Source organism: Hyla sarda, chromosome 10 (assembly GCF_029499605.1).
Source record: "Hyla sarda isolate aHylSar1 chromosome 10, aHylSar1.hap1, whole genome shotgun sequence".
Lineage (NCBI taxonomy): Eukaryota > Metazoa > Chordata > Amphibia > Anura > Hylidae > Hyla > Hyla sarda.
Window position 1 is genome coordinate 111,769,982 of NC_079198.1, and position 27,459 is coordinate 111,797,440.

General features: G+C 43.3%; 1 protein-coding gene across 11 annotated transcripts in view; it reads right to left on the bottom strand.

The window, feature by feature from the left end:
- Positions 1 to 954: 954 nt before the first annotated feature.
- KCNJ5 (potassium inwardly rectifying channel subfamily J member 5) overlaps positions 955 to 27,459 on the bottom strand; it is a 121,728-nt gene continuing 95,223 nt past the window's right edge. For all 11 annotated transcript variants that reach the window (XM_056544313.1, XM_056544310.1, XM_056544318.1 and 8 more), the window contains one exon: positions 955 to 1,709. In XM_056544313.1, coding sequence (XP_056400288.1) covers positions 1,426 to 1,709 — 284 coding nt within the window. In that variant the 3' untranslated portion in view covers positions 955 to 1,425. The remainder of the gene's footprint in view (positions 1,710 to 27,459) is intronic.

Here is a 27,459-nt window from a genome sequence, read left to right on the forward strand (position 1 = left end):
AAGTTCTCTTCTCTTACTGTTGTCCATGGTCAGTGTGGCACACACAGAGACACATTGCAAAGACTAAGTGAACTTCTCTCCTTTTTATCTGCTTTCAGGTGTGATTTTTATATTGCCCACACCTGTAACTTGCCCCAGGTGAATTTAAAGGATGATCACATGCTTCAAACAATGTTATTTTTCCACAATTTTGAAAGGGTGCCAATAATTTTGTCCAGGCCATTTTTGGAGTTTGGTGTAACATTATGTCCAATTTGCTGTTTTCCCCCCTTTTTTTGGTTTAGTCCCAATACACACAAAGGGAATAAACCTGTGTATAGCAAAACATGTGTTACTGCAATCCTTTTCTGTGAGAAATGCTTCATTTACTTGACAAGTTTCAGGGGTGCCAACATTTACAGCCATGACTGTACAGTATGTTCTTTTGAGGAATTACAAACATTCAAGTGAAAAGATGATACAAATAAAAAATTCAAATGAAGTAAAATTGAAAGTAGAATTGTGTACTATCCGTGTAAAAAGCCACTGTTACTTACAGTATGCAAACAGGTTGTGAAATGTTGGAGCATTGGGTTCCTTTCACATCTGTGTTGGAGGCAATGTTTGGAGGCTTTATTCCATATGCCATTGTATTTAAAGTTTTAATAGAAAAAAAATTGCACTGGCAGAATCCACCAACTGATGGGGGCTGCTGTTGTCTATAAGGCAACATATCTGGCACTGTATCGTGGTTCCCATTTTAAATGGAAACTATAAAGCAGATAAGAAGAAAGCCTTGGTTTTAGAGGGGGAAAAAAAATGAAGAAAAAAAAATTAACCACTGAAATATAAAGCTGAACTGATTGATGTGCTATGACAGTGGCATGTTTATATGACACATTGCCTGGCACTATCAGATATAAGAACATTTACAATCAATAAGAACATTGTGCACCAGAAAAGCACAAAAGACACTTTACAATGGATGATATTTTATTATTAATCTTGAATATAACAGTAGTGAAAGTTACCCCAATAAGCACTTCCCACTATTCCTGCAAAGTGAAATACCTCTGGACCAGGATTCTGGATTTCCAGTGCTTGTGAGTGAAGCAAAATATTGATTGATCCTCTTGCTGCCAAGAAATGAACAGAAAGAGGTCACCACAGGACGTTTGCTGTCTAAATGACAAATGTTCTCCATCTTAGACCATGATATCTTATGCAGGTGACCCTCTGGATGTGACCTGCTTTCTGTGACTCTGCTGCCTACGCCATCCTTATGTACACGAGATGTTACCATTCCATCCACAAGTCGTCTCAAACATCTTCATCTGCCAGAACAAAGATGGTCAGGAACTAAACCTAGAAGTCAAATGTTCTCACATCTCCTCTAGCCGTAGACATGGAATGTCTTGCAGCACAAGTCATCTTGATTCTCTCAGTTTAGTCCGGTTGCGCCCCAATGCTGTTATTCTCTGACCTTAGGGCCCCATTCTGCGTTCCCTCATTCCTTTGTGGTGTGCTGCGTTGATGGGAGAGATGGTCCCCTTTTCGTAATTCCTCCAGGTCTTTGGCACTACAGGTGGGGGTTGGGGTCTCGTAGGTGTCATGAAAAGTTGTATAATCCACTTCATAAAATCCTTTTTCCAAAGTAAGGACTGGGATGAACCGGTATCCCCATAAAACCTCTGTATTCACATAGGAGCAGCGTGCTTGACAAGTCATTCCTACAAGAAAAGAAAAAAATACATGAATGTGACAATGCACAGAAGTCTGTCAATAGACATCTGACACCTATACCTGAAAGGATTCCCCTGGTGACAGACAAGCATTTAGTTTTCTGCCAGTAAACAAGCGGTTAAACATTTGGTCTACTTACTGTTCCTGTGCTACTGAGCAGCCTTGTTATTTATTGCCCTGCTTAATGTCCCTTGAAACAGGGAATAAAGTTAGTTTTAGAGCTAACCTGAGAGTCATAGGGTCAAACAATGATTTATAGGTTCTTATGGCCAAACATTGTTACATGAAAATCCCCACAGACAGGCCCGTTCTCTGCTTCACTTAAATATCTGTGTCACAATCACCACCAATAATGGAAAAGTACCAAAGGGTAATGGAGAGAACTAATCCAGCGGCAGACCTCCCTCCACAATTATATTGGACACAACACAACTGTACGGCTACAATGTATCAACTGCAATAATGTTACAATACAGAACCAGAACTGCAAGAAATACTGCAACATAATCTTCTCAGAATAGGAAACTTTCACACAGGTCAGAAAACTGCAACTGCAAATCTTGCAGATTTTCAGTGTGGAAAATGCTGCCATATATTTTAGATCATTATTTACATTAGAGCTGTTTTTGTTGTTCTTTGTTGTGTATGTCAGACCCCAATTTTATGGAGGGTCTGCCGTGCTTCTGTTATAATCAGCATTTTATTGGACAACATGATGCAGTATTTTTTGAGAACTTAAAGGGGTACTCCGCTGCTCAGCGTTTGGAACAAACTGTTCCGAGCGCTGGAGCCGGGAGCTCGTGACGTCATAGCCCCGCCCCCTCATGACATCACACCCTGCCCCCTCAATGCAAGTCTATGGGAGGGGGCGTGGCGGATGTCACGCCCCCTCTCATAGACTTACATTGAGGGGGCAAGGCGGGGCGTGATGGCATGGCATGACGGGGCTATGACATCACAAGCTGTCGGCGCAAGCTCCAGAGTTCGAAACAGCATGAACACTGGGAAGACACAATTTCTTACTACAGCCTCCCATAGACTTGCATTGAGTGGGCGGGACATCATGAGGGGCGGGGCTATGATGTCACAAGCTCCCGGCGCCAGCTCCAGCGTTCGGAACAGTTCGTTCCAAACGCTGAGCAGCGGAGTACCCCTTTAAACATGGGACAGAATAATCTTAAAGGATCTCTGATCCAGATGTGAATTAAGTCTGTGGTCACTATCAAAAATGTGAGGAAGAAAATTTGGAGAGATGTTGCCAATGATAACCAATCAGAGCTCAGCATTCAATCACAAGCTCTGGTAAAGAGAAAGCGGAGCTGTGATTGGTTATTATGGCCAAAATCTCTCTAGTCTTTCAGTTTTTCTCTCACACGTTGTGATAAATCAGGGCCTATTTTATGAGAAATATACCGTTGTGGATTTTCCTTTAGTTCCACCTTGTATTGCCAATCTGCATTGTGAATTTTCCACATTAACTTCAATGAAATCAAGTCCAAATCTGCATTAAATTAGCTGTTCTGTAGAATTTCAACAAGAAAATCCACAATAGCAAATTTTAAATATAAAGGGGAAAAATATGAAGAAAAAAAAAAAAACCCATTCCACTTCAAATTACCAGCGAAAAAAGCATGATTTTCTGCAGATTTACCCATGGAAATACTGAGGATTGGGTGTATTCACATTATGCAGATAAGTACTGGTAATTTCCAAATGCTGCTGTTTTCCTACAATTTCAGAAGATCATGGCAAATAAAATATGTTTTTTCCCTAGTTTTTTTAGTGGTAAATTGTTGCAAATGTTTGCACAATGGGTGAAGTAATGTGGCTAAAGTCAAAAGGAGCTCTCACTTGTGCAGAGGCAATAGATTTATCTAATAAGACAATTCTAAATTGTCACTTCGATCTAGGCTATTTAGCCATTAATGAAGAATGTGCACCTTTTCTATAAATTTGGGGGGAAGTAAACATGATGATGTATGCTGAGGACAATTGAAGAAAAAAACTTTTTAAAAAAAACTTAAAAAGGAGTAGTGTACAGAAAAGTATCCCCAGTCTGTTGTGCCCAGGCTGCAAAAAACGGTGGAACGGAGAAGGGCGAGTTAAAGGTTAAAAGATTGATGAACGGGCCCATCTTGTCTGCTCAATATTCTGAATACTATCAATAGTCCCTGGTCCTATCTTGTATGAAGGATAGCCTTTTCCCTAACCCATGCATGTTTAAGCCCTTACGGACACAAGCCCAGTGCTACATCATTTTATGCTAGGGACGTTAGGGACCCACTCTTAATAGGTGGCCTTGACGTGGCGAGTGGGCTTTGTACCTTTTGATCAAAACGTATATACTAACAACCTGTTAGTTTTTGAAATTATGCTGAGAAGCAATTAGATCATAATACAAAATTGTGCATGTGCGGCCATGTCTGTTTTTTCTACCAGGATTCACAAGCCCATTTTGACCTTAAGGATCCAGCCAATTTTCGTTTTTGCACATTCGTTTTTTCCTAAAAATCATAATGCTTTAAATTCTGCACCTACAGACCCATAAAAGGTTTTTTTGCATCACCAATTGTACTTTGTAATGACCCCAATCTTTTAATAAAATCTACGGCAAAACCCCCAAAAATATATTTGTGGGGTAAAATTTTAAATAAAAATAAAATACGCCATTTTGTAACTTTTAGGGGCTTCTGTTTTTACACATTGCAATTTTCGGTAAGGCCCCTTTCACACTGCCGTTGCTCCCCATCGAGAGTGGCCGTCAAAGTCTATTTTTTGTGTCACTTTAATGGCCGTTCTCATGACAGGGAGAAACAGGCAACAACGTGTCCTGGCCGCTCCCATTTACCATGGTGGGGGTCACCAGGACTGGTTATTTTATTTTGACAGGAATAGTGGGAGAAAAAGACTGCTCTTGCGGTAATTTTTTTCTCGCTAATCCCCCGGGCTCCCCCTGACGGCTGACAGGGGAGCCCGGGGGATTAGGGGGGGGAAAAAATCCCTGTTAACGGCAGTGTGAAAGCAGCCTAAAAATGACACCTTATCTTTATTCTGTAGGTCCATATGGTAACAAGGATACCCAATGAAGGTTTACATTTTTTACAATTAAGGTTTTTTTTTTTTTTTTACTACTTTAAGAAAATTATAACTAAATGCATCAAAATTAGTATGTTTAAAATGGTCTTCTAATCCCTATAACATTTAATGTTTATTTTTTATTACATTATTTTATTTAAAAAATGGGAAAGGGTTGATTCAAACTTTTATTAGGGAACAGATTAATTCACTTTTATTTTTCCACTTTTTTTTAGTCCCCATATAACATTCAATCTTTAGATTGCATACACTGTTCAATCCTATGCTATAACATAGCATTGATCAGTGTTATCGGTGCTCTTCTGCTCTAGCCTGCCATCGCTGGCCAGAGCCCCGATAGGACGGCGAGGTGGCAGGTAAGAGCCATCTTGCCATCCACTCAGCTGATCGGCCATCTTGCCATCCACTCACAAGTATTTGTTTTTTAATATAACAGGCTACTGCAAGGGCCCTGCAGGGGATTTTAGATGCGTAAATATAAAACACTTAAAAACTGAATAAGCTATTTTTATTTACTACTGGCTAAACTTATTTTATCAGAGCATTATCACATTATTATTCTTATTTCCAGCTAGTATCACATCAGGTACATTATCTTTACTTACATCATTTCCCGTCACATTATATTTCTATTTTATATTCATTCTATCATTGGATTAAGAATAATTATACCTAAGAGGACTGTTTTTCTTCTTATTGCTCCTTGTCATTATTAGGCACATAGGCTAAAGTGCAACACAGGTGCCTCAGCATTTAACTTTTCCTGATATGTCTTATCCTGCAATCCATGTACTAGTTTAGTAGCTCTTCCCTGAACTCTCTTCACAGTATCTATAAATTTGGGGGTTGATAAATTTGGTGCACGTGACAAAAAAACAAATCCCATCAATACATCATTCTGTATGACTCCATCTCCCTTGAGTTTTAAAGGGGTACTCCGGTAGAAAACATTATTTTTTTTTTTTTTTTTAAATCAACTGATGCCAGAAAGTTAAACAGATTAGAAAATTACTTATATTAAAAAATCTTAATCCTTTCAGTACTTATTAGCTGTTGAATACTACAGAGGAAATTCTTTTCTTTTTGGAACACAGAACTCTGTGCTGAAATCATGACCACTGTGCTCTCTGCTGACACCTCTGTCCATTTTAGGAACTGTCCAGAGCAGCATATGTTTTCTATGGGGATTTTCTCCTTAAAATGGACAGAGGTGTCAGCAGAGAGAACTGTGGTCATGATGTCAGCACAGAGCTGTGTGTTCCAAAAAGAAAAGACTTTCCTCTGTAGTATTGAAAGGATTAAGATTTTTTTAATAGAAGTAATTTAGAAATCTGACACCAGTTGATTTAAAAAATAAATAAATAAAAAAAACAAGTTTTCCACTGGAGTACCCCTTTAACCACTTAAGGACCTAGGGCGTATGGATACGCCTTGACGTCCTGGTACTTAAGGACCCAGGGCGTATCCATACGCCCGTGGGAATTTCGGTCCCCGCCGCGCGGGGACCCCGTGCAAATGCCCAGGGGGGTCATCAGAGCCATCAGAGTCAGAGTCATCAGAGGGGTCATCAGACGACCAATAGCAGACCGGGGGCGGGGGGTTAACTTTCGCTTTCCCCGTCCTGCCCACCCACAATAGGCGGGGCAGAACGGGGAACCGAAGGGGACCGGGCGCCGACGTCCACTTACCCGTCCGGAGGCTGCGGCGACGTTGATCGGCGGGCGGCGTCACGTGCGTCTGAAGAGGACGGCTGCCGGGATCCTACGGAAGCCGGTAAGTAGATCTGGAGGGCTACAGTCTGAGACCGTGGTCTCTAACTGTAGCCCTCCAGATGTTGCTCCCAGCTGTTTGGGCATGCTGGAATATGTAGTTTTGCAACAGCCGGAGGGCTGCAGTTTGAGACCACTATACAGTGGTCTCTAAACTATATCCCTCCAGATGTTGCAAAACTACAACTCCTAGCATGCCCACATAGCTGTTTGTTGTCTGGACATGCTGGGAGTTGTAGTTTTGCAACATCTGGAGGTCCACAGTTTGGAGATCACTGTGCAGTGGTCTAAAAACTGTAGCTCTCCAGATGTTGCAAAACTGCAATTCCCAGCATGCCCAGAAAGCAAACAGCTGTCTCGGCATGCTGGGAGTTGTAGTTGGGTACCTCCAGCTATTGCATAAATACATCTCCCAGCATGCCCTTTGGTGATTAGTACATGCTGGGAGTTGTAGTTTTGCAACAGCTGGAGGCACACTGGTTGGAAAATATTGAGTTAGGTAACAGAACCTAACTGAAGGTTTTCCAACCAGTGTGCCTCCAGCTGTTGCAAAACTACAACTCCCAGCATGCACGGTCTGTCAGTACATGCTGGGAGTTGTAGTTTTGAAACAGCTGGAGGTTTGCCCCCCCATGTGAACGTACAGGGTACATTCACATAGGCGGGTTTACAGTAAATTTCCTGCTTCAAGTTTGGGCTGCGGCAAATTTTTTGCCGCAGTGCAGACTCCTAGCGGGAAATTCACCGTAACCCGCCAGTGCAAATGTACCCTAAAAACACTACACTACACTAACACCTAATAAAGGGTAAAACACTACATATACACCCCTTACACTGTCTCCCCCCCCCCTCCCCCAATAAACAATTTAAAACGTCTTGTACGGCAGGGTTTCCAAAACGGAGCCTCCAGCTGTTGCAAAACAACAATTCCCAGCATTTCTGGACAGCCACTGACTGTCCAGGCATGCTGGGAGTTTAGCAACAGCTGGAGGCACCCTGTTTGGGAATCACTGGCGTAGAATACCCCTATGTCCACCCCTATACAATCCCTAATTTAGTCCTCAAATGCGCATGGTGCTCTCTTACTTCGGAGCCCTGTCGTATTTCAAGGAAACAGTTTAGGGCCACATATGGGGTATCTCCGTACTCGGGAGAAATTACACTACAAATTTTGGGGGGCTTTTTTTTCCTTTTAACGCTTGTGAAAAGGAAAAGTTGGGGGCTACACCAGCCTGTTAGTGTAAATTTTTTTATTTTTTTACACTAACATGCTGGTGTTGCCCCATACTTTTTATTTCCACAAGCGTTAAAAGGAAAAAAAAGACCCCCAAAATTTGTAACGCAATTTCTCCTGAGTACAGAAATACCCCAGATGTGGGCGTAAAATGCTCTGCGGGCACCCAACAAGGCTCAGGAGTGAGAGCGCACCATGTACATTTGAGGCCTAAATTGGTGATTTGCACAGGGGTGGCTGATTTTACAGCGGTTCTGACAAACGCAAAAAAAAAAAAATACCCACATGTGACCCCATTTTGGAAACTACACCCCTCACCGAACGTGACAAGGGGTATAGTGAGCCTGAACACCCCACAGGTGTTTGACGAATTTTCATTAAAGTTGGATGGGAAAATGAAAAAATTTTAATTTTTTCACTAAAATGCTGGTGTTACCCTAAATTTTTCATTTTCACATCGGGAAATAGGAAAAAAGCCCCCCCAAATTTGTAAACCCATCTCTTCTGAGTAAGAACACACCCCATATGTGAATTTAAAGTGCTCTGCGGGTGAACTACAATGCTCAGAAGAGAAGAAGCACCATTGGGATTTTGTAGAGAAAATTTGTCCGGAATTGAAGGCCACATGTGTTTACAAAGCCCCCATAGTGCCAGAACAATGGACCCCCGACACATGTGACCCCATTTTGGAAACTACACCCCTCACGTAATGTAATAATGGGTACATTGAGAATTTACGCCCCACAGGTGTCTGACAGATTTTTGGAACAGTGGTCCGTAAAAATGAAAAATAAAATTTTTCATTTGCACAGCCACTGTTCCAAAGATCTGTGGGGTGTAAATACTCACTGCACCCCTTATTAAATTCTGTGAGGGGTGTAGTTTCCAAAATGGGGTCACATGTGGGGGGTTCCACAGTTCTGGAACCACGGGGGGCTTTGTAAACGCACATGGCCCCTGACTACCATTCCAAACTAATTCTCTTTCCAAAAGCTCAATGGCGCTCCTCCTCTTCTGAGCATTGTAGTTCGCCAGCAGAGCATTTTACGTCCTAACATGGGGTATTTCCATACTCAAAAGAAATGGGGTTACACATTTTGGGGGTCATTTTCTCCTATTACCCCTTGTAAAAATGTAAAATTTTGGGGAAAAACTGCATTTTAGTAAAAAAAAAATTTTTTTCATTTACACATCCAACTTTAACGAAAAGTCGTCAAACACCTGTGGGGTGTTAAGGCTCAGCGGACCCCTTGTTACGTTCCTTGAGGGGTGTAGTTTCCAAAATAGTATGCCATGTGGGTATTTTTTGCTGTTCTGGCACCACAGGGGCTTCCTAAATGCGACATGCCCCCAAAAAACCATTTCAGCAAAAGTTGCTTTCAAAAAGCCACATGTGACTCCTTCTCTTCTGAGCATTGTAGTTTGCCCGCAAAGCATTTTACGTCCTAACACGGGGTATTTCCATACTCAGAAGAGATGGGGTTACAAATTTGGGGGGGCATTTTCTCCCATTACCCTTTGTAAAAATGGTAAATTTGAGGGAAAAACTGCACTTTAGTGAAAAATATTTTTTTTCATTTACACATCCGACTTTAACGAAAAGTTGTCAAACACCTGTGGGGTGTTAAGGCTCACTGGACCCCTTGTTACGTGCCTTGAGGGGTCTAGTTTCCAAAATGGTATGCCATGTTGGGGTTTTCTGCTGTTCTGGCACCATAGGGGCTTCCTAAATGTGACATGCCCCCCAAAAACCATTTCAGCAAAATTCCCTCTCCAAAATCCTATTGTCGCTCCTTCCCTTCTGAGCCCTCTAGTGCACCCGTCGAACACTTGACATACACATGAGGTATTTCCTTACTCGAGAGAAATTGGGTTTATCTATTACCCCTTGGAAAAATTCAAAAACTGGGTCTACAAGAACATGCGAGTGTAAAAAATGAAGATTTTGAATTTTCTCCTTCACTTTGCTGCTATTCCTGTGAAACACCTAAAGGGTTAACACACTTACTGAATGTCATTTTGAATACTTTTAGGGGTGCAGTTTTTATAATGGGGTCATTTGTGGGGTATTTCTAATATGAAGGCCCTTCAAATCCACTTCAAAACTGAACTGGTCCCTGAAAAATTCCGATTTTGAAAATTTTGTGAAAAATTGGAAAATTGCTGCTGAACTTTGAAGCCCTCTGATGTCTTCCAAAAGTAAAAACATGTCAATTTTATGATGCAAACATAAAGTAGACATATTGTATATGTCAATCAATGTATAATTTATTTGGAATATCCATTTTCCTTACAAGCAGTGAGCTTCAAAGTAAAAAAAAATGCAAAATTTTCAATTTTTTCATAAAATTTTGGAATTTTTCACCAAGAAATGATGCAAGTATCGACAAAATTTTACCACTAACATAAAGTAGAATATGTCACGAAAAAACAATCTCGGAATCAGAATGAAAGGTAAAAGCATCACAGAGTTATTAATGCTTAAAGTGACAGTGGTCAGATGTTCAAAAAATGGCCGGGTCCTTAACCACTTAAGGACCTAGGGCGTATGGATACGCCTTGACGTCCTGGTACTTAAGGACCCAGGGCGTATCCATACGCCCGTGGGAATTTCGGTCCCCGCCGCGCGCCGGGCGGGGACCGGGCCGGGGTGACTGCTGATATCTATCAGCAGGCACCCCATGCAAATGCCCAGGGGGGTCATCAGACCCCCCCACGTCGGCGATCGGCGCAAATCGCAAGTGAATTCACACTTGCGATTTGCGCCGATTCCGGGTCATACGGGTCTATTGTGACCCGGTGACCCGGAATAGAAGGGGGATCGCGGTTGTCCAAGACACCCACGATCCCCCTGTAGGCATAGGAGTGAGGTGGCAGGGTTGCCACCCCTCCTATCCCTGCTATTGGTCTGCTATTGATCGTCAGAGGCGACGACCAATAGCAGACCGGGGGCGGGGGGGTTAACTTTCGTTTTCCCCGTCCTGCCCTCCCACAATAGGCGGGGCAGAACGGGGAACCGAAGGGGACCGGGCGCCGACGTCCACTTACCCGTCCGGAGGCTGCGGCGACGTTGATCGGCGGGCGGCGTCACGTGCTTCTGAAGAGGACGGCTGCTGGGATCCTACGGAAGCCGGTAAGTAGATCTGGAGGGCTACAGTCTGAGACCGTGGTCTCTAACTGTAGCCCTCCAGATGTTGCAAAACTACAACTCCCAGCATGCCCAGACAGCTGTTTGGGCATGCTGGAATATGTAGTTTTGCAACAGCTGGAGGGCTGCAGTTTGAGACCACTATACAGTGGTCTCAAACTATATCCCTCCAGATGTTGCAAAACTACAACTCCTAGCATGCCCACATAGCTGTTTGTTGTCTGGACATGCTGGGAGTTGTAGTTTTGCAACATCTGGAGGTCCACAGTTTGGAGATCACTGTGCAGTGGTCAAAAAACTGTAGCTCTCCAGATGTTGCAAAACTGCAATTCCCAGGATGCCCAGAAAGCAAACAGCTGTCTCGGCATGCTGGGAGTTGTAGTTGGGTACCTCCAGCTATTGCATAACTACATTTCCCAGCATGCCCTTCGGTGATTAGTACATGCTGGGAGTTGTAGTTTTGCAACAGCTGGAGGCACACTGGTTGGAAAATATTGAGTTAGGTAACAGAACCTAACTGAAGATTTTCCAACCAGTGTGCCTCCAGCTGTTGCAAAACTACAACTCCCAGCATGCACGGTCTGTCAGTACATGCTGGGAGTTGTAGTTTTGAAACAGCTGGAGGTTTGCCCCCCCCCCCATGTGAACGTACAGGGTACATTCACATAGGCGGGTTTACAGTAAATTTCCTGCTTCAAGTTTGGGCTGCGTCAAATTTTTTGCCGCAGTGCAAACTCCTAGTGGGAAATTCACCGTAACCCGCCAGTGTGAATGTACCCTAAAAACACTACACTACACTACCACCTAATAAAGAGTAAAACACTACATATACACCCCCTTACACTGTCCCCCCCCCCCCAATAAACAATTTAAAACGTCTTGTACGGCAGGGTTTCCAAAACGGAGCCTCCAGCTGTTGCAAAACAACAACTCCCAGCATTTCTGGACAGCCACTGACTGTCCAGGCATGCTGGGAGTTTAGCAACAGCTGGAGGCACCCTGTTTGGAAATCACTGGCGTAGAATACCCCTATGCAATCCCTAATTTAGTCCTCAAATGCGCATGGTGCTCTCTTACTTCGGAGCCCTGTCGTATTTCAAGGAAACAGTTTAGGGCCACATATGGGGTATCTCCGTACTCGGGAGAAATTACACTACAAATTTTGGGGGGCTTTTTTTCCTTTTACCGCTTGTGAAAAGGAAAAGTTGGGGGCTACACCAGCCTGTTAGTGTAAATTTTTTTTATTTTTTTACACTAACATGCTGGTGTTGCCCCATACTTTTTATTTCCACAAGTGGTAAAAGGAAAAAAAGACCCCCAAAATTTGTAACGCAATTTCTCCTGAGTACAGAAATACCCCAGATGTGGGCGTAAAATGCTCTGCGGACGCACAACAAGGCTCAGGAGTGAGAGTGCACCATGTACATTTGAGGCCTAAATTGGTGATTTGCACAGGGGTGGCTGATTTTACAGCGGTTCTGACAAACGCAAAAAAAAATAATACCCACATGTGACCCCATTTTGGAAACTACACCCCTCACCGAACGTGACAAGGGGTATAGTGAGCCTGAACACCCCACAGGTGTTTGGCGAATTTTCATTAAAGTTGGATGGGAAAATGAAAAAAATTATATTTTTTCACTAAAATGCTGGTGTTACCCTAAATTTTTCATTTTCACATCGGGAAATAGGAAAAAAGCCCCCCCAAATTTGTAAACCCATCTCTTCTGAGTAAGAACATACCCCATATGTGAATTTAAAGTGCTCTGCGGGCGAACTACAATGCTCAGAAGAGAAGGAGCGCCATTGGGATTTTGTAGAGAAAATTTGTCCGGCATTGAAGGCCACATGTGTTTACAAAGCCCCCATAGTGCCAGAACAATGGACCCCCGACACATGTGACCCCATTTTGGAAACTACACCCCTCACGTAATGTAATAAGGGGTACATTGAGAATTTACGCCCCACAGATGTCTGACAGATTTTTGGAACAGTGGTCCGTAAAAATGAAAAATAAACTTTTTCATTTGCACAGCCCACTGTTCCAAAGTCCTGTGGGGTGTAAATACTCACTGCACCCCTTATTAAATTCTGTGAGGGGTGTAGTTTCCAAAATAGGGTCACATGTGGGGGGTTCCACTGTTCTGGCACCACGGGGGGCTTTGTAAACGCATATGGCCCCTGACTACCATTCCAAACTAATTCTCTTTCCAAAAGCTCAATGGCGCTCCTCCTCTTCTGAGCATTGTAGTTCGCCAGCAGAGCATTTTACGTCCTAACATGGGGTATTTCCATACTCAGAAGAAATGGGGTTACACATTTTGGGGGTCATTTTCTCCTATTACCCCTTGTAAAAATGTAAAATTTTGGGAAAAAACTGCATTTTAGTAAAAAAAAAAAAATTTTTCATTTACACATCCAAATTTAACGAAAAGTCGTCAAACACCTGTGGGGTGTTAAGGCTCAGCGGACCCCTTGTTACGTTCCTTGAGGGGTGTAGTTTCCAAAATAGTATGCCATGTGGGTATTTTTTGCTGTTCTGGCACCACAGGGGCTTCCTAAATGCGACATGCCCCCAAAAAACCATTTCAGCAAAAGTTGCTTTCAAAAAGCCAAATGTGACTCCTTCTCTTCTGAGCATTGTAGTTTGCCCGCAAAGCATTTTACATCCTAACATGGGGTATTTCCATACTCAGAAGAGATGGGGTTACAAATTTGGGGGGGCATTTTCTCCCATTACCCTTTGTAAAAATGGTAAATTTGGGGGAAAAACTGCACTTTAGTGAAAAAATTTTTTTTTTCATTTACACATCCGACTTTAACGAAAAGTCGTCAAACACCTGTGGGGTGTTAAGGCTCACTGGACCCCTTGTTACGTGCCTTGAGGGGTCTAGTTTCCAAAATGGTATGCCATGTTGGGGTTTTCTGCTGTTCTGGCACCATAGGGGCTTCCTAAATGTGACATGCCCCCCAAAAACCATTTCAGCAAAATTCCCTCTCCAAAATCCTATTGTCGCTCCTTCCCTTCTGAGCCCTCTAGTGCACCCGCCGAACACTTGACATACACATATGAGGTATTTCCTTACTCGAGAGAAATTGGGTTACAAATTTGGGGGGGATTTTTCATCTATTACCCCTTGTAAAAATTCAAAAACTGGGTCTACAAGAACATGCGAGTGTAAAAAATGAAGATTTTGAATTTTCTCCTTCACTTTGCTGCTATTCCTGTGAAACACCTAAAGGGTTAACACACTTACTGAATGTCATTTTGAATACTTTGAGGGGTGCAGTTTTTATAATGGGGTCATTTGTGGGGTATTTCTAATATGAAGGACCTTCAAATCCACTTCAAAACTGAACTGGTCCCTGAAAAATTCTGATTTTGAAAATTTTGTGAAAAATTGGAAAATTGCTGCTGAACTTTGAAGCCCTCTGATGTCTTCCAAAAGTAAAAACATGTCAATTTTATGATGCAAACATAAAGTAGACATATTGTATATGTGAATCAATGTATAATTTATTTGGAATATCCATTTTCCTTACAAGCAGTGAGCTTCAAAGTAAAAAAAATGTAAAATTTTCAATTTTTTCATCAAATTTTGGAATTTTTCACCAAGAAATGATGCAAGTATCGACAAAACTTTATCACTAACATAAAGTAGAATATGTCACGAAAAAACAATCTCGGAATCAGAATGAAAGGTAAAAGCATTCCAGAGTTATTAATGCTTAAAGTGACAGTGGTCAGATGTTCAAAAAATGGCCGGGTCCTTAAGGTATATTTGGGCTGGGTCCTTAAGGGGTTAAGGTATATTTGGGCTGGGTCCTTGAGGGGTTAAGCCCCAGGTGCATTATTTTGCATCAACATTAAATGCCAGTTTCTAGAGTTCTGACCATCCAGCAAGATCTCCATCATTCATGGCCACCTCCATACACACTGAGGTCTTCACACCACCAGCGGAGCAAACTCAACAACCAGGAGGTGCGCATTATTGTGCGAGAGGAACAAAACCAAGGACGGAGCATTAACATTGCCGTAACGTCCGCAGCATCACGCTCTCGCTAAGAGGTCTGCACCAGCAGCTTGCCTCTTACATAGCCGGCAGCAAGAACCATACGATCTGCCCCATTCGGGTGAGCGGTACATCGTACCATTTATTTCTATACACATCACACTGTGTTTAAGACTTGCGGTCATACTCAATATCCTTTTATTCCTGTCAAGAGATTATTGTGGATCAAGTTTGGATTTACGTGACGTGGCGAGTGGGCTTGTACTTTTTGATCAAAAATGTATACTAACAACCTGTTAGTTTTTGATATTCTGCTGAGAAGCAATCAGATCATTATACAAGATTGTAGATGTGCACCATGTCTGTTTTCTACCCGAATTCACACTGTTTTCTATCCCCTCCTTTTTTAAGTTTGAACATGTGCTGCACTCTTCCCCACCCCCTCAGCCCAACCCTATATAAGTAGTAGTTAGCTACACATGGGCCATTTCTTTCCTAGCAGCCTCCCAGTCTGACTGGGAGAGCATGGTAAGTGAGCGATTACACCTTGTTCACACTGGTGTGGTGCTGTGCGGCGTCCGTTGCTGCCATGGCGCCGTGTCTGCGGGGAGGTGCGGCCCATAGACTGGTTTGAGTGGCATTGGGGCCGCTCTGCCAGTGGGTTGTTCCCCTCTGTGGGCACTGGTGTCGCGGCGGTGGTGGTCGCCGCCCAGTGCTACGCCATTTTATGCTAGGGACGTTAGGGACCCACTCTAAATATGTGGCCTTGACATGGCGAGTGGGCTTGTACTTTTTGATCAAAAATGTATACTAACAACCTGTTAGTTTTTGAGAAGCAATCAGATCATTATACAAGATTGTAGATGTGCACCATGTCTGTTTTCTACCCGAATTCAAGTTTGGATTTAGCTTAAGACTTCAAGAGAACTTTTTATCAATATCTACTTTTAATAATTTCATGTGTCTAAATAGTTACACTTATGTCTAATTAGTTGCATTTTATCTCATGAGTATGTAAAATTATTATTCAACAGCAAGGGCCCTGCTGACAGAGACTTATACTTTGAATAAATAAAATTTTATATATCTAGATCCATTGTATCGTGCCATATGTCATAGACCTTGAGCGCTAGTTGCTTTTGTTGTTTCCATTTTTCTAGTTTACCTAAATTATTTTCCATTTGCCGTATCCCTCCAGGAACATAAACACTGCTAAAAAAAAAAAAAATTGTGCCATCACCAGAAAGGCCAATACCTCACCAACAAAACCTCCTGCAATATCTCTAATAAAAAATTGTAAGCAGAATAGGTACCGATCCTGAGGTACCCTATTGGTAGCAAGACCTTGCTCTGAATAATGACTACATTCCATTTTTGTCTTTCACTCAGTCAATGCCTTATCCATTCAACAATATTGGAATTCAAACGTCTTATCCCCTATCCAAAGGATAGGGAATAAGATGTCTGATCGCGGGAGTCCCGCAGCTGGGGACCCCCGGGATCATGCACGCGGCACCCCGTTTGTAATCAGACCCTGAGCGTGTTCGCTCCGGGTCTGATTATGGTCGACCGCAGGGCGGGCGGCGTGTGACGTCATGCCTCCGCCCCCGTGTGATGTCACGCTCCGCCCCTCAATGCAAGCCTACGGGAGGGGGCGTGATTGCTATCACGCCCCCTCCCGTAGGCTTGCATTGAGGGGCGAAGCGTGACGTCACACGGGGGTGGAGGCGTGACGTCACACGCCGCCGGCCCTGCGGTCGCCGGTAATCAGTCCCGGAGCGAACACACTCCGGGCACTGATTACAAACGGGGAGCCGCGTGCATGATCCCGGGGGTCCCCAGCGGCGGGACTCCTTTGGATAGGGGATAAGATGTTTAAGCACCAGAGTACCCCTTTAAAGGTCTGGGGGCACTAGGTTGTGTGTCAGCAGCTTTTGTACAATCAGCAACACAGTATTTTTGGGGGTACAAACTCTAAGACACAGACAATTACCTGATCCTGCCTTTTATAATAAGTCCAGCAATTAGTTGACGAATGAAAAAAATCTTTTAAGCTGGTTAAAAAAAAACAATTGTTTGTCGGCCACACCTGTACCCGTGTAATAGGGAATGTAAAGGCCAACAATGATGTCAGGGCCGCACAAATGATTGCGTGATCATTATGACAGCCCTGTCCACACGGTAGTCGATCTACTTAATCGATGCTTGCAGCAATCTGCCTATGTACTACCATCCTAATAGATACAACTCACACTCCGGGGAGACAGTTTACACCCCCTCATTCCCAGCTCTGGTTCAGAGGGATGTTGTCTGATAACACCAATTTACCACTTTAATTTGTACCTGTCGAGACTTTTTCATAAGAAAGAAATGATTAAGAAGGAACAAGCGACTTAGAACTTTAGTCATGAAATGTCAAATTGTGGTGCACAATAAACAAGATCGAGAAAGTGGTTAATGTGAAAACAGCAGAACTAAAATCATCAACTTAAGTGGTGATTTTATGGCTGATAAACCCTATTAACATAATCTGATTAGACAAGCTAATCATTACTAATAATGAGGTTTACACCATCACAGACAGGGCAGTCTTCACTACATTGAAAAAACATGGAAGTGGCTTAATGTAAAAAATAATAAATAGATACAATATAATTGACGGCATTTTAAGGTAAAGCGGTAATACTAAATAAATAAGGGGTGAACACCAACCAATATGGTAAAAAAAAAATGACCTACTCTTTTCATCCCAGCCAATTATTCACGAGCGTAAATGTCCAGCTCAAACTGACATCCTGGTCATCCTTAAAGGAAATCTGTCATTAGAATCATCCGCACTAAACATGTTACACAGGCTTGTAGTGCGGGTGATCCTGATTAAAACGCTCCTTACCTGGTTAAAAATGGTTCAGCGGTTCTTCAGATATCTATATTTTTAGTTTTCTGTTATTCCCTGGTTGGGACTCAGTGGGAGGTGTTATCATCTGGGACTCGGCCACACGTCATTCTAGCTGGGCGGAGCTGCCGCCCGGCTCATGAATATTCATGAACTTATCCTATTGGTCTAATTCTTCTTTCTCGGTCTGTTTGTGAATAAATACACCCTCCGTCCCTCCCTTCCACCCACCCCCGGCTTTTCACGCATGCAGCCCGTCTTACTTGTATAGGGCCGCAGCTTGAGTGAAGCCGGGGGGAGAACGCCGCTTCCGGGTGTACGGAACGCGGCGCATGCGCGGCCCTCCACACCAGACCGAGAAAGAAGAATTAGACCAGGAGAATAAGTTTATGAATATTCATGAGCCGGGCGGCAGCTCCGCCCAGCTAGAATGACGTGTGGCCGAGTCCCAGATGATAACACCTCCCACTGAGTCCCAAGCCAGGGAATAACAGAAAACTAAAAATATAGATATCTGAAGAAGCGCTGAACCATTTTTAACCAGGTAAGAAGCGTTTTAATCAGGATCACCCGCACTACAAGCCTGTGTAACAGGTTTAGTGCGGGTGATTCTGATGACAGATTTCCTTTAAGGTATGTTCAAACATAAGGAATTTATTGAGACTAGTAATTTGTTACTAGATACTATCTGCATTTGAAAAAAGATAGTGGGGGAGATTTATCAAATCCTCTGCAGAGGAAAAGTTGCCCAGTTGCCGATAGCAACCAATCAGATGCTTCTTTTATTTTTCTGAGGCCTTTTCAAAAATGAAAGGGGCGATCTGATTGGTTGCTATGGGCAACTCCGCAACTTTTCGTCTGCACAGGTTTTGATCAAATCAAATCCAATAAATCTCCTCCAATTTGTTTATCTACACATCTGATCATCCATTAGTTTCATTTGGGATCTGCAATGCCTATTTATATGGGTCAAATTTTTTTTGCTATTGAGTCTACAACAGGATTGGGGATTCTTTCTCCAGTAACCCTGAGGCTGGACAGCACCTTCCTTTTCGGAGCACCTCATAATTAGGGTGATATGTGCATAACTTCTGCGCTCCAAGTCCGCAGCTAATCGCAGAGCGATTGTAAACAGACCCCGTATGGGTCTATACTACCCTTGGATAATACATGAGGCGCTGTCCTCTATACAGGTTAAGTAAAAGAATTCTGGCTTGAGATGTGCCAGACTTATCTTGCTCCTAGTTTATTTCCATTATATATGTCTTTGCCATGCCTTAAGAGCCCAATTTGGTGCCCTGTCACAATGTCCTACTTTTAAGAGGAGGAACTTCTGATCTTTCAAAACCCCTAACCCAGTGATACATTCTGCTACAAAATGAACATAGTAAACCATTCAGCAAATGGTCTAGTGATATCCCTATTTGACCCAAGTAAAGTAAAGGGAAGTGGAACATTCTAATTGCCCGTTGTTGGTCAGTGCTCATGATTTTTCAGTACAGAAAAGGTTTTTACAGAGAATATATTTTACCCTTGTCAAATGTAAAAAGGTTTGAGCTGGGAGACTCTGATTATGGGTTTCAGTTGTCAAGTGGAGGTTGGGGCCTATGTACACTCTGTCTGGTCCATCTCTAAAGTGGTCAGCGATTGTAGAATTCATTCTTATTTCGAATTCTCCTGATTAGTTACTGAAAAAAATTCACTAACATTGGTACAAGCTTGTAGTGCGGGTGACACTGATGAGAATGGTTCTTACCCTTCTTTGCTACCTGGCTCAGTTACGCAAGTTCTTTGCTATATCCTTATTAGCAGGCTTAGGGCACGCAGGACATTCTCAACCTCCAAGTGAGTGCTGAGACCAAGCCCACTTTGTCCTCTGTCTGCCCGACCTTATGAATATTTATTCTCTCCTGCTGCGCGTGAGACACTTCCAGGCTAAACATGAAAGCACGAAGCCCCAAGTGCACCAAGCCTGGTAATTATAATATACAGAAACAGACAAACGGAGTGAAGAACCATTTTCATCAGTGTCACTGATGGCAGAATACATGTCAGATGCCACACAAAAAAAAAAAAAAAAAAGAAGTGTTACTCTGTAATATGATTTTTATGACTCTATCATATATATATATATATATATATATATATATATATATATATATATATATATATATATATATATATCTCTATCTATCTATCTATCTATCTATCTCTATCTATATATATATATATCTATCTATATCCCCTTAAGGACCCGGGCTTTTTCCGTTTTTTCATTTTCAATTTTTCCTCCTTAACTTTAAAAAATCATAACTCTTTAAAATTTTCCCCTAAAATTCTATATGAAGGCTAATTTTTTGCGTCACTAATACTACTTTGTAATGACAGTCATTTTACCCAAAAATCTACGGTGAAACAGGGAAAAAAAAAATCAATGTGCGACAAAATTGATGAAAAAACACTTTTATAAGTTTTGGGGGCTTCCGTTTTTACGCAGTAAATTTTTCGGCAAAAATGATACCTTATCTTTATTCTGTAGGTCCATACGGTTAAAATGATACAAAATCAAACCTATATAAGTAGGGTATCACTTTAGAAAAAAATCATGAATACGTGCAGGAAAATTTATATGTTTAAAATGGTCATCTTCTGACCCCTATAACTTTTTTATTTTTCTCTATTCAGGGCACTATGAGGAATATTTTTTTGCGCCGTGATCTGAAGTTTTTAGCGGTACCATTTTTTTTCTGATTAGACTTTTTGATCCTTTTTATTCACATTTTGGTGGTATAAAAAGTTATCAAAAATGCGCTATTTTGTACTTTGGAATTTTTTTGCGCGTACGCCATTGAACGTGCGGTTTAAAAAGCGGTATATTTTTAAAATTCGGACATTTCTGCAAGCGGCGATACCACATATGTTTATTTTTATTTACACTTTTTTTTATTTTTGGAAATGCCGGGTGATTCAAACTTATTAGGGGAAGGGATAATTGAAAGGGTTAAAGATTTTTTTACACTTTTGTTATAGCTCCTATATGGGGCTATAACATTGTATGTACTGATCTTTTACACTGATTGATCCATGTCCATAGGAATGGATCAATCAGTGTTTTCGCGATTGAATGCTCAAGCCTGGATCTCAGGCGATCCCGAACAGCTCCCTGAGCTAACCGGCAACTTTTACTTTCGTTTTCAGCCGTGCGGCTCAGCTTTGAGCGCGCGGCTAAATGGTTAATAGCGCACGGCACCGCGATCAGTGGCGTGCGCTATTAGCAGCAATCCCGAACAGCTCCCTGAGCTAACCGGCAACTTTCACTTTCGTTTTTAGCCGCACGGCTCAGCTTTGAGCGCGCGGCACCGCAATCAGTGGCGCGCGCTATTAGAGGCAGGTCCCGGCTTCACTATGACGCCGGGCCCACCGCAATATGATGCGGGGTCACCGTGTGACCCCGCGTTATATCGCAGGACCGGGACCCAGGACGTACCCATAAGTCCTGGGTCCTTAAGAGGATATATATGTATCAATTGGAACTTCAGCACAGGATGGCTCAGGTGTGGTGCAGCGTAACCCCCCAGTGTGCCACACTGGATCCACATAAATACTTCTTCCACCAGGAAACAGCGCCCAAACACGAGGTCCATTTAAGTGCAAGCTACAGGGTCTTTGTTGCATCAAGATATACAATGCAACTTTCGGGTGACAAGCCTTTTTCAAGCCTCCTGCTTGGAGGTCGGGGATAGGAGGTCGGGGATAGGAGGTCGGGGATAGGAGGTCGGGGATAGGAGGTCGGGATATGATAACAATATATGAGGATTGGATATGAAGTCAAAAGCTTCCTCCTTTGTTTATTGTCCTCCACAACAAGGATTAGGAGGGAAAAACCGGGCAACGCCGGGTATTCAGATAGTATATATAATACCTCTTTTCATTAGCTCACAGTGTTAGGAATCTTCTCGGGGGAAGGGGGCCCTTGTGGTGGTGGGCGGTGATTGGTGCCTCTGCTCATGCAGCCTTGTCCATAAGTCATCTCTTGTCCATGACTCATGCACAAACCTGATGCTGCTGCAGGTCTGGTTAGTGTCTCAGTAGGTATGGGGGACACCTAGTGGTAGAATATTCAAAAGCCGTTTTCCTTATTAAATATTCAAAAAAGCCAAATGCTTCTGGCAAGTTCACTGTATATATGCTGGAGCCACAGCTCTGTTGGACATCTGATCAGAGGGGGTACTGAGTGTCGGCACTTCTCCCAGAAAACACCTTTAACATGACAATTGTTTATCTGCATGTCAATAAAATTAACTTGGGAAACCTCTGTGTGCATATGGTCTTATTGACTGAGCTATGGTCTTATGACACGGAAGTATGTTCCTGCAACTAAAGCCCTGCGGAGGACTGGTTTTTCAATCCCGCTCCCGATGATTTTTTTGACCAATCCACTTGCTCCCGTAGGGGGTTTGCTCCACTCCTGCCCCAGCAACCTTTGTGTCCGATCCCGCCCACTCCCGCTAACATAGGAATGTACAGACGCTAGGGTGCAATACTCTGCACATACTCCCCATATATAACAGTGTGTGTAGTACACACACTGCTATACATGGGGGGGGGGGGGGTATGTGCAGAGCATTGCACTCTAGTGTATGTACAGATGTGAATAGCAGTGACTGTGCAGACTCCAAGGCCTTGGGTCACTGACCAATGCAATGCTCTGCACATACCTGGCCTGCACCATGCACAGTGTGAACTTGTAATATTGGTGGCAGTGGAACTTAGGCACACCCCAGATTTATCAAACTGTGTGAGTGAAAAAGTTGAATAAAAAAAAATGCCATTTTGTTCCTTTTGGGGGGGGGGGGGGGGCTTCCATTTCTATGCAGTTTTTTGGTAAAATGGACACCTTATCTTCATTCTGTAGGTCCATACGATTACAAAGATACCCAATTTATATAGGTTTTATTTTAGTTCACTACTTTAAAAAAAATTATAATTCAATGCACCAAAATTAGTATGCTTAAAATGGTCTTCTTCAGACCCCTATAAAACGTTTTAGTTTTTCTGTATACAGGGAGATGTGAGGGTTCATTTTTTGCGCCATGGTCTGTAGTTTTTATTGGTATCATTTCTGTTTTGATGGGATTTTTTGACTGCTTAATATTTTTTTTATGGCATATAAAAATGCGCAATCTTGGACTTAAGTATTTTAATGCGTGTACACCATCAACCGTGCAACCCAGGAAAAAACTTTTTTTTATAATCAACTGGCTCCAGAAAGTTAAACAGATTTGTACATGACTTTTATTAAAAAATCTTAATCCTTTCAGTACTTATGAGCTACTGAAGTTGAGTTTTTCTTTTCTGTCTAAGTGCTCTCTGCGGCTCACACGTAGAGGTTGCCTTCTGCTGTATGTGAGTGTACCGCACATACAGCAGAAGGCAGCGGTGTCTGCCTGGGGATCCGTGATGAGTGTCCCGGATATTCAGCAGCAGTGGCAGGTCCTTTACCCAGCCGGGCCCTCGAAATACATCCGATTGGACCGGCTGGTCAGTCTGTCTTGACAGTGTGTGTATGTACATTCCTATACAGGTGGTGGTATGTGCAGACTGCAGAGCATTGCACCCCAGTGTCTGTAGGGTGCAATGCTTTGCAGGCTGCACATACATCCACCCCCCACGTGTGCATAGCAGAGATGCAGTCACTTACATACCCAGCCAGGGCAGCAGCATGAGCACAGCATACTGTGTCTCTGTGTGTGAACATTGGTGGCAGCTCTTTGACCTACCGGCCTGGCAGGAGAAGATTGAGAGAGTACAGTAAACGATCCTCCAGGGCGGCTGAGCTCAGCGGGCTCCACAAAATGGCAGGGGGGGGCACGGCGGCAGGGGAAGCAGACAGTGGGAGGGGCACTGTGAATGTGAGACAGTCAGTCACCGTCTCATTTCAAGCTAAATTGAGGCTGGTGCGGGATTTGCAGGACCCGCAGGCATAGTGCCTGACCGTCCACGCCCGCCCGCAGCAGCCTCGTGACCGCCCATGCCCGCATGTTTTGGGTTGTGAATGGCAGGATCCCATTCCCAATGCCTCTACCTGCAACCGTTCTGAACCCTGACAAAACAACCTGGAATACTGGCTATACATTTTAGGCACTGTCCAGTATGACTCTTCTGAATTATGCCAGTCATCCAAAGTAAACACACGCACACAACACAAGCCTGCAGTATATACACACACACACACACACACTAAACATACAGTATACAAGTGTCAGCGCTATCCTGTGAAGCATCACCACAACAGACATTCAATATTCAACAAGAACTAAGAGATCTCTATAAGTGTTAGGGAAACAACCCCTGTTTTGGATGTTCAGGCTGTGGCCCGAACAACCAGTCAACTAAGGCTAGGTTCACACTAGGGATGTCCCGATACCGATACTGGTATCGGTATCGGGGCCGATACTAGCTATTTGCATGGTATCGGGGACTCGTTTAATGTCCCCGATACCATGCCCGATACCTGCTGCCGCTCCACTGTCCCATTCTACTGTCCTCCGGGCCGCATTATGTCGTCCTATGGAGGAGCATGTGACACACACGTCACTCCGCCTCCTCCCCTGCACCCAGCGTAACGCTACGGAGGAAGCAGAGTGACATATATGTCACATGCTCCTCCATAGGACGACATGATGCGGACCGGAGGACGGGAGAACGGGGTTAGCAGAGCGGCAGCACTCGACAGAAGAGGTGAGCTGCCTGCAAGGAGGGGGGCTTCTACTAATGTCTACCAGGGGGGGCCCTGCTGCTGCCTAAAGGGGAGGGGGGGCCCTGCTGCTGCCTAAAGGGGGGGGGCCCTGCTGCTGTCTAAAGGGGGGGGGGGGGCCCTGCTTCTGTCTAAAGGGGGGGGGGGCCCTGCTGCTGTCTAAAGGGGGGGGGCCCTGCTGCTGTCTAAAGGGGGGGGCCCTGCTGCTGTCTAAAGGGGGGCCCACTGTCTAAAGGGGGGCTGCTACTTATGTCTACAGGGGGGGGGGCTTCTATTAATGACTGCCAGGGGGCTGCTGCTAATGTCTGCAAGGGGATACTGCCTACTATTAAAGGCAATCTTACTGCAGAGTCACCTGCACTAACTTGAATTTATAGGTAGATAGTGCAGGTGACCCGGTTTCTACCGCTGTTCACCATGTGGTCATCGTTCTCCCCACCAATGCAAATTCCCTTTTCTGCCCAATGGAGAAGAGAGAAATCTTGGCTCATACTACAGCAGCCGCCTCCATTACGCACAACAAGGACCCACATATCATACGGTAAGCAGCGCCAGAAACCGGGTCACCCTGCTGTCAGACTCCCTTTAAAATATAAGTACTCGTACTTGGTATCGGCGAGTACTAGAATTAAAGTATCGGTACTCGTACTTAAAAAAAAATGGTATCGGGACATCCCTAGTTCACACTACGGAATTTCCGTCTGCAATTCCGCTTTGAAATTGCAGGCAGAAACTCGCGGAACACGTTGCAGTCTATTGGAGACATCAGTGTCCGCATGGTCCTAGCGCCGACTGATTCAGCTGGCACTGGCCGCACTTGGAATCTCTGGGGGGGAATTTTCTGCCTGGAGATTCCGTAGTGTGAACCTAGCCTAAGTACTGACCATACAGCGGACATTGTTCCTGCTGCTTGCAACTAAGAAAATTCTGAAGGCAGAACCACAGAACAAGTAACTGTGGCCACTCGGCACAGAGGCGACTTTCAATGTTCATTTACAGCAGCAGTGTATAGAAACTTAGTAACAAGACATTAACTGAGTATACAGCACTGTCAAGCTGCAATGAGATATAAAAATCATACTAGTAATGATGATAATAGTGATAATATTGGCTTTTAATTTATCTAATAGGATACAAGTGTTTTAGACACCGGCCTCATAAAAATACAGGCTTACCTACAACCCAGTTGTAGTTCGAGCCTATTTACTTTACAATCTACCTATTACTACAGAAGTAGGTACCTATTAATTAGGTCATTAGTAATTAAGATTTTTTTTTTTTTTATTAGTAATATAGGGTACTCCTTATATGAAGTCTACATATGTGGACTCTAAGTTGGGTTCACATCACATTTAGGGTATGTTCATACTGCGGAATCGCCGCTCACAGAATTCCGCTAGCGGAGATTCCGTCAGGCATCCGTCAATCTATATTTCAGCTGTATACAGTTACAGACCAAAAAGTATACAGTTGTGAGGTATCACAGTGCTATCTTTGAGTCGGACACTGAATATGCAGCTTACCCCTCTACACAATTGATGCCCAAATCGCAGTTTTCCTTCCTTTAATAAATATGTAGTTTTCCTCTACTGTATGTCTACATGTAATGTAAGCAGTTACTGCAATCTCTCTCGGTCTGAGTCACCTATTATTGGTAGCTTTCCTGTATGTCAGTGCTCCCCAAACTGTGGCTTTGCAGCTGTTGAAAGAATCCAACTTCCATCATGGCTTGAGTGCACTTGTAGTTTTTCAACAGATAGAGAGTCACAGGTTGGGAAATACTGCAGTAAGTCAATGCTGTAGCCCTTTAACCCCTTTGGGACGAATCCCATTTTAACCTTAAGGACAAGGCCATTTTTTTGCAAATCTGACCACTGTCACTTTAAAGGGGTACTCCACCCCTAGACATCTTATCCCCTATCCAAAGGATTTCTCCTGCTGCACTTCCGTACATCAGCAGCCTAGAGCTATGTTTGCTCCGTGGCTGATGACTAGCGATACAGGGGACGGGGTATCGTGACATCACGCCCCCCGCCCCCTCAATGCAGTCTATGGGAGGGGGCGGCCTGTGATGTCACGAGGGGGCGGGCCGTGAAGTCATTTTTCTGACTTTCAAGCTCTCTGCTTGTAAGGAAAATGGACATACCAAATAAATTATATATTGATTCACATATACAATATGTCTACTTTATGTCTGCATCATAAAGTTGACATGTTTTAACTTTTTGAAGACATTAGAGGGCTTTAAGGTTTAGCAGCAGTTTTCCAATTTTTCACGAAAATTTCAAAATCAGAATTTTTCAGGGATCAGTAATTTTGAGGGTCTTTATGTTCTAAATACCCCATATTGGACCCCATTATGAAAACTGCACCACTCAAAGTATTCAAAATGACATTCAGATAGTTTGTTAACCCTTTAGGTGTTTCACAGGAATAGCAGCAGTGGAGGAGAAAATTCAAAGTCTTCATTTTTTTTTACACTAACATGTTCTTGTAGACCCATTTTATTCATTTTTACAAGGGGTAAAAGGAGAACAAGCCAACCAAAGGTGTAACCTAATTTCTCCTAATTTCTCCGCGACAATGGGATTTTGGAGAGAAGATTTTGCCGAAATTGTTTTTGGGGGGCATGTTGCATTTAGGAAGCCCCTATGGTGCCAGAACAGAAGAAAAAAAAAAAAAAAACACATGGCATACTATTTGGGAAACTACACCCCCCTCAAGGAACGTAACAAGGGGTACAGTGAGCCTTAACACCCCACAGGTGATTGACAAATTTTGGCTAAAGTTGGACATGAAAATTTTTATTTTTTTTCACTAAAAT